Source organism: Microtus ochrogaster, chromosome 4 (assembly GCF_000317375.1).
Source record: "Microtus ochrogaster isolate Prairie Vole_2 chromosome 4, MicOch1.0, whole genome shotgun sequence".
NCBI classification, from domain to species: domain Eukaryota; kingdom Metazoa; phylum Chordata; class Mammalia; order Rodentia; family Cricetidae; genus Microtus; species Microtus ochrogaster.
In genome coordinates this window covers 85,093,011-85,107,094 of record NC_022011.1, presented here as the reverse complement: position 1 = coordinate 85,107,094, position 14,084 = coordinate 85,093,011, and the positions used below count along the sequence as shown (strand labels likewise).

The 14,084-nt window shown below is 42.2% G+C and overlaps 2 protein-coding genes across 2 annotated transcripts in view; one reads left to right on the top strand and one right to left on the bottom strand.

Annotated features, from left to right (window-relative positions):
• The window catches only part of Nfe2l2 (nuclear factor, erythroid 2 like 2), a 26,226-nt gene extending 20,016 nt beyond the window's left edge, over positions 1–6,210 (top strand). The window contains exons 2-5 of the mRNA XM_005346604.3: positions 2,357–2,623; positions 3,259–3,348; positions 4,048–4,233; positions 4,553–6,210. Of these exons, the coding sequence (XP_005346661.2) occupies positions 2,357–2,623; positions 3,259–3,348; positions 4,048–4,233; positions 4,553–5,644 (1,635 nt within the window). The 3' untranslated portion in view covers positions 5,645–6,210. The remainder of the gene's footprint in view (positions 1–2,356; positions 2,624–3,258; positions 3,349–4,047; positions 4,234–4,552) is intronic.
• Positions 6,211–11,970: 5,760 nt separating this feature from the next.
• Hnrnpa3 (heterogeneous nuclear ribonucleoprotein A3) overlaps positions 11,971–14,084 on the bottom strand; it is an 8,911-nt gene continuing 6,797 nt past the window's right edge. Inside the window, exon 10 of the mRNA XM_005346758.2 lies at positions 11,971–11,978. Within this exon, the coding sequence (XP_005346815.1) occupies positions 11,971–11,978 (8 nt within the window). The remainder of the gene's footprint in view (positions 11,979–14,084) is intronic.

The following is a 14,084-nucleotide window of genomic DNA, read 5'->3' as shown; positions in this document are numbered from 1 at the left end:
CTGGAACTAGCTCTTGTAGACCAGGCTGGTCTCGAACTCACAGAGATCCGCTTGCCTCTGCCTCCCAAGTGCTGGGATTAAAGGCATGCACCATCACTGCCTGGCAATTTTTTTCTCCTTTAAAAATCATCTAAACATGATAAGATGTTTGTTCAAAGAACTAAAATTGGCTCAAAACACAGTATGGCTCCAGCGTTCAAAATCTCTATTCATGTACAGAGATGTTTATTTCAAAATGGCATGAATTTGTTGTCCAACTGAAGAATTCCATGAACCTGTGATGGATTACCCAGATGGCAAATGATTAGCACACATTTGAATATAACTTTCTGTTGGACCAGATGGCGATTTAACACGAATTGTCCAACATTTTGTTTCGTGCTGTCTTTTGTATAAGCCAAGTCTGTGACAGAATTTGGAGCACACTCAGGAATCTATGAGAACAAAAACTGAAACAGTAAGTGTCAGGCAGCGTTCACCCCTGGACTTGCTTTACCCATGGGCTGGCTAAGGAAATACCTGCTGGACCGCTGTGCGACCCTTCCCTGCTTTTGATTTCCTCCCCAGACTGTTTGTGTGGCCTTCCCTCCTGGGGCCGACAAGGTGGGGTCAGGCCCCAGCTGCTCCTCAAAGCCCTGGCTCTGAGCAGTTTTAGTTCTCCTTGGGCACTTCCCTTCCCTTCCCTGCTGTCTTGTTCTTGCTTGTTGTGGGCGCCACCCTCATATTTCCTCTTAGATGATGTTCAAGCTCCGCAGAACAGTGGGTCAGGGATGGGTCTTTGTGGTGGAAGTCACGCGCCAGTCACAGGGTTCCTTACAGGAAATGCTCGGTGCTTATTTGGTCATTACAGAGCAGCACTCAGGCTGTGGGCGAACAAACTTCTGCATAACGCTCTCTTCCAGTTCTACTTTGAATGCTTCCTACAGAAGCCAATATCTGAAGCCAGGTTATCATGGCACACACTTTGGGAAGCTGGGGCAGGAAGATTGCCCCAGACCATCTTGGGCTCATTATGAAACACTGTCTTAAGAGGGAAAAAAAAGTCAAATTTCAGACATTTTTCTTCTTAAACTTGTTTGGAAATCTAAAACAGCAAAACACAGGCCCAAGAAGAGCCTCACTCACTGTTGCTGCGTTCTGATCAGAATGTCTGGTTCAGGTCTCTGACCATAGCACTCTGACCGGGGCCACTCTGTTTCCACTAAGCAGGATCAGCCCTGGCTTGCACTTGCATACACCACATGCATCCAAGCGACCACAGAGGCTCAGAGACTCTTGGACTGGAGTTAGTGAGCCACGTGTAGAAGTGTAGACGCTGGGAGTTGAACGTGGGTCTTCTGGAAGAGTAGCTGGTACTCTTAACTGATACGCCATCTCTCCAGCCCCGTTTGGATGTTCTCAGTATAGGTGATATGGAAACGGACTTCAGCTTTCTAAAAACCTTTTTAGACTTTTTAAAAAACTATAGTTATATATGAGAAAAACTGTTTGGGGGTTGCACCCAGTGTCAAGCATAGTGACCCATACCTTAATCCTAGCACGTTGTGGGTGGAGGATTGCCTGGGCTACACATGATCTCAGAATAATAATGCTAATTAAAATGAAAGCATGGCCTCTCTGTAAGATCTCCCCATGTCTTATGTGATGTCTTCAGTCTCTCCAGAGCAGTGCTTGTTTTGAAGAGTGTTTTAGGTGTGAGGGCCTGGGTCAGTGGTGTGGTGTACTTAGCTTGGTGTACTTAGCTTATACTACCTTGGTACTTTTTTTTTTTTTTTTGCTTTTTCGAGACAGGGTTTCTCTGTGGCTTTGGAGCCTGTCCTGGAACTAGCTCTGTAGACCAGGCTGGTCTCGAACTCACAGAGATCCGCCTGCCTCTGCCTCCAGAGTGCTGGGATTAAAGACGTGCGCCACCATCGCCCGGCTCCTTGGTACTTTTGTAGGTAGTACTGGTTTGCTTTACTAATTTGTTCATGACTTAGAGGCTAAAGCTCAATAGCAAATCCGTTTCTCTGTAAACTGGGTATTTGCTGAACGAGTTAAAGCCAAACCCTGTCTCAAACATGAGTGACTTGTGGTATTTGCTGTAATTTCAATTCTCAATCGATATGAGATTTTAAAAACACACTAATGTGAAATATGCATAACTTGTCTGTCTTTATTGTTACGTAGTCATTAATGATTCGAATTGTGACTAGAATGGCTGGCTGTAGACAGACCCTGTTACTTGTAGTGAGTGGCATTAATAGCGCTCTTCTAGATCGCTGCATCTGCCCTCTCGTTCAGAGCGAGTTCGTATTCTCCCCTTTGTGGACCATCTTGACCATGGTTTCTCCTTCCTTTTCTTTCTTAAACACAGGACATGGATTTGATTGACATCCTTTGGAAGCAAGACATAGATCTCGGGGTAAGCCGAGAAGTGTTTGACTTCAGTCAGCGACAGAAGGACTATGAGCTGGAAAAACAGAAAAAACTCGAAAAGGAGAGACAGGAGCAACTCCAGAAGGAACAGGAGAAGGCCTTTTTCGCTCAGCTACAGCTGGATGAAGAGACAGGAGAATTCCTTCCAATTCAGCCAGCCCAACACATCCCAACAGACAGCAGTGGGCCCGCCAGCTATTCCCAGGTACACTTCATTCTGAGGGAAAGAGTGTGGCAGGATCTAAGGAGAGCTGAGTGGACCACCTGGATTTGAGTTGCCTGCTGTCTACCATGTGTTTTGTGACGGTCAGGCTCCCAAGTTTAGCTTCCGGATGAGCTCAGTACTTGTGCTCCTCTTAGGGGATCCCTGTGATGAAGACAGATCCCAGGGAGATAGATTGTGAATTCCAGAGAACCCTGTTGGGAGCAGCAGCAGCAGTAGTAGGATTGGTAGACATGGCTCAGTGTTAGGGCAGGCATGGCCCTAGTTGTATGAGTAATTGATTTAACTTACTGTGTTAAGTACTATGTTATATACCAGTAGACAACTAACGCCAATGGGCTTACATCATTTACCCAGATCACTCAGGAAATCAGGGGAGGTTATTGCCTAGCACAAGGCCCTGTGTTCAGTCCTCGAGCACTGTTTATTGGTGGGGGAGGGGCACTAAGGTTTGACCCCAAATGATTTGGTGTGAACTTATGCAACAAACTGATTTCTTAAGTATCATTAGTTTATAAATACCATTGTTTTATGAACAACTCGATGCTGGTCAGGACTCTTAGGCTCAGCAGTAGAACTTTCAGTAAGTTCTTTTGTATCTCTCCTTGTTTATCCAGGTGGCCCACATTCCCAAACAAGATGCCCAGTACTTTGAAGACTGCATGCAGCTTTTGGCAGAGACATTCCCATTTGTAGATGACCATGAGGTATAAAAATAGTTACTTAACAGCAAAACTCTCTTATCTGGTAGTAGACCCTTTAATGTGTCCCCCAATTATGAGACTAGAAGAAAATTTTAGAAGGAAAAATTTAATCAAAGAAGTTCTTTGTCAGGGAAACCATACAGGTATTTATGCAATGTTTAGAAATAAGACCTGTAGACAATACTAAACCAAGTCAGTTTTATTTGTGTAGCTAGAAAAAAAAAAGAATCTGAATAATTTTCCAAAGGAAATGGATATAGATTAAAGAACAACAATTAGCCAGTGCTTCCGTTAACTTTGCTAGCTATTGTAGATAGAAATTAAGTCCTAGCCGGGCGGTGGTGGCGCACGCCTTTAATCCCAGCACTCGGGAGGCAGAGGCAGGCGGATCTCTGTGAGTTCGAGACCAGCCTGGTCTACAGAGCTAGTTCCAGGATAGGCTCCAAAACCACAGAGAAACCCTGTCTCGAAAAACCAAAAAAAAAAGAAAAAAAGAAAAAAAATTTAGTCCTAATGATTATTTTTGTCCATTTTGAAGTGTACCCTTAAATACATGGGTAACAACCAAGTAAATTATAACTGTGGGGTCACTTGGGAAGGAAGAAGTGTTTTGTTTGATAGAAACAATGATCGGAGAGCTACAGACCCCACTGCTGCCGCGTGCCTTTGATCTTGTTCACATAAACACCTTGTCAATCTTAGGTTTCTTCACCTACATTTCAGTCACTCGCCCTGGAGATCCCCAGCCACGTGGAAAGCCCAGTCTTCAGCAGTCTGGATCAGGCTCAGTTACTCGGCAGCTCCCTGGAGACAGCTATGAATCTAGACAGCATGCAGCAGGACGTGGAGCAAGTTTGGCAGGAGCTTCTTTCCATTCCCGAGTTACAGGTGAGCGAGCTCTACGGCCTTGTTATCCTGGTTATCCATTATTTACACGTCACCTGCTTACAGGGAGAAACTGGGGCTGTGTTTAAATTCCTCACGAGAGCTTGCCGGGCTCGCTTAACCATAGAATTTTTAGTTAAGCAGGCTGAATATTTCAGGATAGCTTCCAAGTTGAAAGCTAATTTAGAGCTTTGGCAATCTTGCCTATCTATTGAAAATGAGAATTCTTGGATTATTGAAAAGAGCACCTTGGGAATGGAGGTAGAGAACTGATCTAAACAATACCTAGCCTCGAGTCATACAGTATGAACTTCTTTTCTAGTGTCTTAATACTGAAAACAAGCTGTTGGTTGAGACTTCCACTGTTCCCAGCCCAGAAGCCAACCTGACAGAAATTGACAGCAATTACCATTTCTACCCCTCCATCTCCCCGCTGGAGAAAGAAGTGGGCAGCTGCAGTCCCCATTTCCTTCACGGTTTTGAAGATTCTTTCAGCAGTATCCTCTCCACAGAAGATGCCAGCCAGCTCAACTCCTTAGATTCAAATCCCACATTAAACACAGATTTTGGTGATGAGTTTTATTCTGCTTTCGTAGCAGAGCCCGGTGGCGGTAGCAGCATGCCTTCCTCTGCTGCCGTCAGTCAGTCACTCTCTGAACTTCTGAGCCGGCCTATTGATGGCTGTGACCTGTCACTCTGTAAAGCTTTCAACCAGAAGCATTCTGAGAGCACAGCCGAATTCAATGACTCGGACTCTGGCATCTCCCTGAACACTAGTCCCTGCCGAGCATCCCCAGAGCACTCTGTGGAGTCTTCCATTTATGGAGACCCACCGCCTGGGCTCAGTGACTCTGAGATGGAAGAGCTAGACAGCGCCCCTGGAAGTGTCAAGCAGAATGCTCCCAAAGCACAGCCAACACATTCTTCTGGGGACCCGGTGCCTCTGTCACCAGCTCAAGGGCACAGTGTTCCTGTGCATGATCCGCATCGTGAAAGTACAACAGCAAAAGAAATGCCTGTGAGTCCTGGTCATCAGAAAGTCCCATTCACAAAAGACAAACATCCAAGCCGCTTGGAGGCTCATCTCACGAGAGATGAGCTTAGGGCAAAAGCTCTCCATATCCCATTCCCTGTTGAAAAAATCATTAACCTCCCTGTTGATGACTTCAATGAAATGATGTCCAAGGAGCAATTCAATGAAGCTCAGCTTGCATTGATCCGAGATATACGCAGGCGAGGTAAGAATAAAGTCGCCGCTCAGAACTGTAGAAAAAGGAAACTGGAGAACATAGTAGAACTGGAGCAAGACCTAGGCCACTTAAAAGATGAGCGAGAAAAGCTACTCAGAGAAAAGGGAGAAAACGACAGAAACCTCCATCTCCTGAAGAGGCAGTTCAGCACCTTATATCTTTAAGTCTTCTGCATGTTGCCTGATGAGGCTGGAAACCCTTACTCTCCTAGTGAGTACTCCCTGCAGCAGACCAGAGACGGCAATGTGTTCCTGGTTCCCAAAAAGCAAGAAGTCAGATACTAAGAAAAACTAGGTTCGGGAAGATGGAGCCTTTTGTTCTGAGCTAGTGTTTGTTTTGTACTGATAGAACTTCCTACTGTAATGTGGAATGCAGAAACACTTTATAAGTAACTATGCAGAATTCTAGCCATGGCTAGTGTAGAAATAATAGGAAACTTTATAAAGCATTAAAGCCTCGATGTTGAATCAGTTTCATTTTAACTCTGGAGTTAATTTCTTTGGGCACCATTTGGGCTAGTTTCTGTGTAAGTGTAAATACTACAAAACTTATTTATACTGTTCCTATTTGTTACACTCATAAATTTATATGACATCTGGCTAAAAGCAAATTATTGAAAAACTAACCAAACCACTATACTTTTTTATATACTGTATGAACAAAAAGAATGACATTTTTATATTTAGCTCTGACAAAAATTAAAGGAGCTAGCACTAATAAAAGAATATCATGACTTAAATTACTCTGGATTGCTTGAGTTTATCCACAACAGTATTTTCCATAGGAGAATAATCCACTTGCCACATTTTGATTATTTTACATGGTTTTGAAAATTCGGAAGCATTTTATAACCAGCATGATAGTACGTGTCTCTTATTCTCAGCAGTCAGGAGGTAAAGGCAGGAGGACCTCTGAACTCAGGTCAGCCAGGGCTGCATAGGGAGAGCTTGCCTCAAAGGAGACAAAAATAAAACCTTTTTATACTAAATGTGGTTATTAGTATTGTGGTACCCAGGAACACGTTTGTGCAGAGCCGTGGGGTGCCCTGTAGCATATAAGTAAGTGGCATTCTGAAAGGGGGCTAGGAAACATACTCTGAGAAGAAAAAGGATTGAGGAAAACAGTTTAGAAAGAAAAAGATGGGCATAGTCGCTCTTGTCTTTAATCTTGGCACTCTGGGCCAGAGACTGGCCAATCTCTTTGAGTTTATGGCCAGCTTGGTCTACATAGAGAGTTCCAGGAGAGCCAGAGCTCTGGAGAGAGAGACTGTGTCTCAAAAACTCCAAATAAATAAATGAATACTTGTAAAAACCATTGCAACCCTGAGCTTGTAACATCTGAAGGTGTAGGTCAAGCCACTGTCAGAGCATTGAATGCTAACACAGACCGCAGGCCAAGGCTGAGCTAGCTACAGGAGTGGGTGATAGGAAGAACCGCTCGCGATGAAAAGCACAAGAGTGCCAGGCAGTCTTTGGAAGGGAGGGGCTGCGGTTGGGTGGGAAATGAGCCTGTTCCCTCCCGTTTGTGCATCTAAGCAGTCTACAAGGCAAGCGGGGTCAGAGAGCAGTTGTGAGGTTCATATATGCAACTGTATATCTTTTTCTCCCCCCTCCCCCCTTTTTTTGACTTTTCAAGACAGGGATTTTCTGTACTCCCGACTGTTCTGGGACTCTGTACACCAGGCGGGCTTTGAATTGCCTGCTGGGCCACGTGGTGGTGCATGCCTTTAATCCTGGCACTTGGGAAGCAGAGGCAGGCTTTGAGTTCTAGGCCAGCCTGGTCTACAGAGTGCCAGGACAGGCTCCAAAGCTACACAGAGAAACCTTGTCCGGGGAGCTGGAGAGATGGCTCAGTGGTTAAGAGTATTGCCTGCTCTTCCAAAGGTCCTGAGTTCAATTCTTGGCAACCACATGGTGGCTCACAACCATCTGTAATGAGGTCTGGTGCCCTCTTCTGGCATGCAGGCATACACACAGACAGAATATTGTATGCATAATAAATAAATATTTAAAAAAAGAAAAAGAAACCTTGTCCGGGCAGGGAAGAGGGGGTAGAGAACTGAGCATAGGACTTCTTTACAGTACCTAAATTACATTAAGTAGTGCTTTATGTAATTGCTTAAGATTTCAAATAGAGGGCCTGAAAACACAGTTCCTTGATTAAGAGCTCTGACTACTCTTCTAGAGGACATGGGCTCAAATTCCAGCACCTGCATGGCAGCACACAGCCATTTGTAACTGCAGTTCCTGGGGACTCAACCCCCTCTTCAGGCCTCTATGGGCACCAGTTACACAGACAGGCATGCAAGCAAAACACCCGTATACACAAAATCTTTAAATGGGCAGCAGTGGTACATACCTTTAATCCCAACACTCGGGAGGCAGAGGCAGGCAGATCTCTGAGACTGAGTCTGGCCAGCCTGTTCTACAGAACTAGGTCCAGGACAGCTAGGACTGTTACACAGAGAAATCCTGTCTCAAAAAGCCATGAGGAAAAAAAAAAAAAAAAAAGTAAAACTTCAGAACATACTAGCATACCCAACTACCAAAACCCCATATCCCTTTGTTCTTTATTTGAAATATTAAATCTAGCCCAACTGTCTAAACCTTGCTTGAGCTGTTTTTAGTTCAACTCTAAAATGCACACCTTTGAGGATACATCAAACATTGTATTCTAAATCTTTAATTATGTGTGTGCCTGAACATCTACGTTGGGTATGTGCGTGAGTGCAGTTGTCTGTGGAGACCGGACACGAGCGACAGCTGGTTGTGAGCTGCTAGGAACCGGGCTCTAGTCCTTTGCAAGAGTCGTGCTCTTGGCTGCTAAGTCATCTCTCCAGCCCCTTGTTTTTACATTTTATGTTTGTGAAGGTTTCACCTGAATGCATGTCCCCTGAAACTGAAGGTTTAGTGACTATAAACCATGTGGGACTGGGAATCAAACCTGGGTCACTGCAAGAGCCACAAATGTTCTTAAACACTGTGCCAACTCTGTAGCCCCTTGTATTCCACAAATGTTCTTAAACACTGTGCCAACTCTGTAGCCCCTTGTATTAAGAACCTAGAAACCCAGCCAAGAGATTTTCCAGCTGTTTTTTTAGTAAATAGGGAGTCTATTCAAATGTGCTACCACACCCATAATTTATGTGATTATGAGGCTGGATAATAATAGTACATGGCTTTAATTTTATAATTGTCGGGAAAATCTTGATTGAGCTGTCCCATGTAGGTGCTGGGAATCAAACCTAAGTCCTAGTCACTAAGCCATCTCTTCAATTCCAAAACCCAATTATTTTAAGCTTTCTTATTGGCAATATCAAATAAAGAAAAACACAAATCAAGCCCAAATAAATTGGCCAAGCTCACAGGATTAGGTTCACAATCTAAACCTGACAGGCAAAGCTTACAGACTAAACAAAACCTAATTGCATTCTAATGGTTTTTTCAGACAGGGTTTCTCTGTAGCTTTGGAGCCTGTCCTGGACCTCACTCTGTAGACCAGGATAGCTACACCTGCCTCTGCCTCCCGAGTGCATGCGCCGCCACCACCTGGCCCTAATAGTTATTAAATGAAGGCATAAAACTAAAATTCCCTGCAGGTGGCTTATCTGCAGCTTGAAAGATGTTTCCATTAACCACATGGGAAACAATGTCCATTAAAAAGAAAATTATAACCTCCAGATAGTCAACTATTTTGAGCTATTAAAAACCACAATGGAAGGGGCTAGAGATGGTTCAGCTGTTAAGGGCACCTGCTGCTCTTGCAGAGAACAAAGGTTTGGTTCCTAGCACCCGTATTTATCTTAAAATCTGGAACTCCAGGGAATGGTGCCCTTTGGGATTCTATGAACAGGTATGCACATTTATGCTCATGCAGGCAAAATAATCTTTAGTGGTCAAGGACAGGGAGTGTGGGTGTCACTGGTAAAGGTAGGAGAAAGGGATTGGTAAAGAAAAAAACAATGCCTAAAGAGAAATGCATTCTAAAACTCATCCATTTCCATCCATTCATATATGTAGTTGGCTTTTCAAGACTAGCTTCTCTGCTTAAGAACTCTGGTTATCATGGAGTTCACTCTGTAGACCAGGCTGGCCTCAAACTGATCTACCTGCCTCTGCCTCCTCCAGATTACCATTGAGCTCCTTTAAAACTTTAAAGCTCAAAATTTACATAACTTGCAACATGTTTATGCTAATTAGACCTTAGAGATTATCAGTGGGCAAATGCTTACCTTCCAGTTCCCAGAACTATCCATTGGGGCTGAACTTCTAGTTAACACCCTACCACCGCCCGTTTTCAAATGTGCTAGAAAAATTGGCATGTCCCCTAAATAGTCAACCTAGTTATGCCAATTTAATGCTTAACAGGATCCTAATCTTGCTGAAGAAAATAGCGCTTAAGTACATCAGGGAGTTCAATCTTGGATCTTTCCTGTTTGGCAGGTTTGAACAGAAAGAGACTGAATCCAGAACCTTGTGAATGCTAAGCAAAGATCAGGGGCAAAACTCAGCACGTGGAACTAGAGCTCTTTTCATCCCGACACAAAAATATATTCTGGTGAAAATGGAAAGTAGCAATTTGTGGTTCCTAATTACATAAAGCCAGTATGCGAAGGTGTAAAAATCCCAGCACCAAGACTCTCACCTGGACTATACAGAAGTGGTTAGGCATCCTCACAGACCCAGCAGAGGAAGTGGAATCTGAGCCAGCCTGGGTTTAGAGTTAGAATCTCAAAACTCAAATGTTATGAAGACTCCTCCTATCTTGGGGTGGAGGCGCTCTAATACAGAGCTCAGTTTCTTACCCTACTTAGTCCATGTCTGACCAAGTAACCACCTTTCAAGGTTTAAAGTCACACTTAGAACTCATTTCCCCCAGTCTTTACCATTTCACGTGTCATCAACCACGAAGTCTATAAATTCTACAAACACCAATTATCCCGTGTTGTCCTTCTATTAGGTAGCAGTATGCTTTGAAGTCATACTGTCTTTTAAAACAAGCTCACTCTATTAAGGCTCACCCCAAACTTGTTACAGCCTATATAAAAGAACACTGCAAAGTGAGAAAACAACACACACACTTCTAAAAATATTTTAATGAAAAAGTCATCTGTTAACATTTCATTATACTACAAATTAAACAACTGAATACAATACAGACCACCTCAGCTGTCATAAAAAAAAACATTCAAAAACGAATACTTGGCTAGACTACCGCGTTCCTCACAGCACCCTACCCATCCATGCTTACCATTTTGTCTTGCCCATCACTGTCAGGAATGTTTTGAATTGCAACATAACAGAATCATTGAAACCAAGCCCATTTCTCTGTAGCCCATGTTCTTGACATGTGAATGAAGCTCTTAAACATGTAAAATAGGAACAGTATCCCACAGGTCAAAATCACCCAATTGTTTCCTGTCCACCTTTTGTATGTAAAATGCTTTTGCAGAAATGACAGTGGAACCACATTAAGTAAAATCATTTTATTTAAGAAAATGAAAATGCCTGTTTAAAAAAAATGCATTTCTCTAAATCTAAATGAAAGAACCACCATTGAAAGAAACACCTTGACCTGTGTCATGTAAATTCAGTCCTGATTGAAATACCAAGCAAACTTAGTATAGGAAAAACATATAGGGCATCCCTGTGTGAAAAACATCTCTAATCAGTATTTTTGCAAACGTGTCCTCTGAAGTTATTAAAAAGTAACCTGAATTACCAATTTTTAAAGCCCTTTCAAGGCAGCAAAAAAAACAAAACAACAACAACAAAAAAAAAAACAATAGCCCTTATGTACAATCAGCAACTTATCTGAATAGTAACTCAGTTGTTCTTTGGATTTTTTTAAGGAACATGAGTGACAATTAGGCACCACCCTTTAACCATCCCAGCATTTGGGGGACAGGCTGGTGGATCAAGTTCTAGGCCAGGACAACAGTGAGACCGTGTTTAGGGAATGGTGGGGACAGACACACAAGTAAAAATGACTGTTCCTAATGGTTCACATGATAGTGAACTGCTATGCAAGAAAACCTTGAGGAAGACAAGCATTCTGGTAACTGTGAAAGGTCCCCATTTTCTTCAGGGTACAACTAGTAGCTTATTCAAAGCCGTATTCCAAAAAATTATTTTCTGGAAAGCCAAAATGACTTTCGTTTCCCTTATAGAAAATGGATTTTACCAGATACCAATGGTGAGTAGTATACATGAAGAGGCCACATCTGGCTTTTTGACAAATACCCATGGCCATTGCAGAATGTAACTGCTAAGTCTTAAACTTGTTCAACAGGGTACCCAAAATAAAACTGAGCTTGAGGATCCTGCCAGTGTACCTACTAATGGGGGTAATGTTCCAAACTGTGGCATGGATTTGTAGGGGAACCAATGGTGTCATCAGGTTTTACTGTGAGCTACAAACCTTACCCAGCCAGAAACCTTCGTATTTAAGATGGTAGGAATGACATTCCTCATTTAGGCAAGTAGGGTTCTCATTCACCTGCAAATTAAAAAGATTACTCTTACCTTGCTTTACAAAAATTTACTCTTTAATTAGTGAAAAAATTCAAATTCAAGCCTTACCTAATGCTTATTGCCCTTCCTTGCAGGTCTAAATGCTAGACCTAGTGACTGTGGCAACTATCTCATTGATGTTCCAAAAGGCGGAGCTCCTTCCTGCTACTTTCTTCGACATTTCAGTTGCAATAAGCAGATTTAACTAGCTTTTGGAAAGCTGCTCACTATCACCATAGTATCTTATGCCTCCACTTGTCTGTAGTTGAAGTTCTTGCTGCTGCCTTCTCATTCTTTATTTATGCTGACTCGTCCAAACACAAAGGCTGCTGCAGTCCTGTCTTAGTGGGTTTCCTTTGATCCAGTGCTTAAAAAGCACAACTTAGGTCCTTTAAAGCTGGTTAAGTCACTCTCATGGCTTACTTTTCCATTCTTCACAAAAGCTAACCTTGTACAACTTATAAACAGGTCACATACAGATTTCACCTGATTATAGGTTGTAAACATCAACTTTCACTATTATACTTGTTCCAGAATATAAAAAGTTGGTTAACAATACAATCGACCTCATGACATTAAAGGATACTGTCAAGGTTGTGTCCAACAATTTCACAAACAAAACCAGGAAATGTTAACCTCCCCAATTCTTTAAATCTTTATTATATGAATAAAATGACTTGAGACAATTTAGCTCAGTTTTAATATTTCCTAAGCATTTTGACCAGGTACCCGGGTTTAAACTATGAACATTGACAGTGTCCATTTATAACCACACTTTGTTATGAAAGATGTAACCATTTTCTAACATGAGCCTATTTTCTACACTGCTTATTCACATATGCCCATTAACAAATGGAATGTTGTCTGTTACATTTATTGGTTTGTGAGTGTTTTCTGGAAAAACTGCATTATTTGTGAAGACCAAAGTTCCATGCTAGCATTGCATGCATCCAAATATTAATAATGCAGAGGCACAGAATTAGAGCACAAGAGAGCATATTTGAACACTAGCCCGCCCCATTCCCCTTTTTATTGCTTGTTTTGCTTATACTTCAAAAACCAAATAAAAATTTGAATTCAACGTTCAACTGCCAAAGAAAGCAACAGCAGAGCACATACTCAGGGCTTGGATGAAGTTAAGCACTAGCTGGCGCAACAGTAGACATTTTTCAAATGACCTTAGTATCTAGAGCTCTTCTCAACCAGGGTCTCTGAACAAACATCAACATGTTTTAGGATGAAATATGTACAAATAACCATGTGTTCTTTGGGGATTTAAGCATTCAGGACTATCCAATTTGAACTCTTTGGGAAGTGAGGTGGCTCACACTAAGCAACTGTGCTACATTTTCTGCTGCTTTGTTTTGGGCAATGACACCTTAACTATCCTTGGCTTCATCATCCCGCAAAATGTATAGGGTATAAACAGGAAAGCATGCCAGCCAGTTAGGGGTTCAACAAGTGATTTTTATTCCTCTGTTCTGAAAAACTGTGTGTGTGGGAAACTAAACCAAGGAAAGGGACTAGATCCGTGTGCTTTGGGGGTTTAAAACTTGGAAAGCAGAACGAACCAGGTATCCACCAGTTTGCTCAGACACAGCAGACTTGGTGGTCCTGTATTAGAACTGTTGAACTGGGAGATGAAGTACATTCACCACCCTTTAGTAGAGGGCAGTATAAACACTTTATACCCCAAACTATTGGCAGTTTTCAATGTGATCAAGGTAAATGAGGAATGGAGATGTTCTTAACACAGCTAGGACTCAATATATCTAACATACTAAATCATTACATTTTGAAAGAAAATGCACAAAAACCAAATAGGAACTTTTGAGATATTTTTCATTTGAAAGTAATCTTAATGCTATTAAGTTCACAAATATGCTATTTTTTATTACCCAATCCTAATTATCTAAAACACACATTGCAAACATACAAATATCTATTCTCTCCACACGTCAGCGCCCATTTATCATCGTTTTGGAAATGGGGAGAATAGATTCCCCGTAAGTTGCAAGTCAGTAGGTGTTTCTTTACAGTTAACTTTAGCAAAATTCATACAAAATAGTAATTAACAATGATCTTCTTTACT